At 38.9% G+C, this 1,303-nt stretch overlaps 1 protein-coding gene across 1 annotated transcript in view; it reads right to left on the bottom strand.

Moving 5' to 3' along the window:
* LOC111818630 (NACHT, LRR and PYD domains-containing protein 1a-like) overlaps positions 1–1,135 on the bottom strand; it is a 28,599-nt gene extending 27,464 nt beyond the window's left edge. The window contains exons 1-2 of the mRNA XM_023723414.1: positions 764–1,135; positions 387–475 (exon numbers count right to left, since the gene is read on the bottom strand). Coding sequence (XP_023579182.1) covers positions 387–475; positions 764–819 — 145 coding nt within the window. The 5' untranslated portion in view covers positions 820–1,135. The remainder of the gene's footprint in view (positions 1–386; positions 476–763) is intronic.
* Positions 1,136–1,303: the final 168 nt, after the last annotated feature.

The raw sequence follows: 1,303 nt of genomic DNA, 5'->3' as shown, positions 1-1,303 counted from the left end.
GAGAAGCCTAAGTATTTCCTCTTACAGGAACATTGATGGTGTTCTCTTTGAGTGTGTACCTTTTAATTTCTGCCTAATAAATCCCCTTCTGTTCCTTGTACTCACTAGTCCTATAAATTCATTTTTGGGAAGAATTGGAGTTGGGAACCTGCAAGCTTATTGTACAAGTGTGGTGGGTTAGGATCCCCATCTCAGCTTCAGGGACATTGCCAGACACAATCCAGGGCAACCTCCTTGTTTCAGGATTAGACAGTTTTACCTAGAATAGAGCCCTTCTGGGTAGTTAATCTGCCCTGTTCCACTCTAGGCAAAGGGGTATGTAGGCCATGACCCCACACAGTGACACCACCTCATTTTAATGGTCCTAGAACAACCCAGTGAAATACCTGACTGTGGTCTCTGCTTGAATGAGGATGTTCTATGACTTGCTGAACCTCCTTCCAGGTCTTCAGTAAGGATCCTTGGGTGTGGATATCTGTACATGGAAATGTTCATTCTTCATCAGATCTCAGGGAGGTCTGGGCTTTCTACACCACACCCTCAGTTAAAATTCAGTGCACTCAAATTTTTTTTATTTATTTTTAATTTTTTTATTTTTAAAGGAAGCACAAATCAGAATTAAAACAAAAAAATACAAGTAATACAGAATTTCATTTAACAAAGTAATATGAATTTCACAGTATTTGTTGTAATACATAGTGCTGTTTTCCAACCAGTTACTCATATTACCAGATATAAGTGCACTCAAATTTGATCTCCATACCTTAATTCTGAAGTTCCGGTCTGTGTGAGTGGCCCTTGATCCACCCATGTATCCATACCAGACTTGGGGCAACATCTTGATGGCTCTCTAATTGCTGTGGCTTAAATGAGTCTATCACAGTGCACACATTGGAAAGTTACTCTGAAGTGCAAACTGTTCTCTGTAGATCTAAAATATGATGAGATTCTGGGGCTTTGCTGTCATGAAGGGATTACTGGTCTTATCATAGGAATGATCTGTTGTGGCAATGATATTTTTGCAATAAAAGTAAGTTGGGCCTCCTCTTATTCTTTCGTATGTGTTCTGGCCCTTCCTTTTATGCCATATTATACTGTGCCAAAAGGTCGTTCATGATTTAAAGCCTTATACTTTAGCCTTCCCAGCTTCTATAATGTAGCATAGCATAGCATAGCATAGCATAGCATAGCATAGCATAGCATAGCATAGCATAGCATAGCACAGCAATGCATTGCATAGCATAACATAATAACACAAAACATTTATCATATCACATGACCATACAACATAACATAGTAATAT

The sequence above is a fragment of the Octodon degus genome, unplaced genomic scaffold, assembly GCF_000260255.1.
Source record: "Octodon degus isolate 3935 unplaced genomic scaffold, OctDeg1.0 scaffold00098, whole genome shotgun sequence".
Classification (NCBI taxonomy): domain Eukaryota; kingdom Metazoa; phylum Chordata; class Mammalia; order Rodentia; family Octodontidae; genus Octodon; species Octodon degus.
Note: the sequence above shows the minus strand (reverse complement) of the source record. Positions and strands in the feature narration are given on the sequence as shown.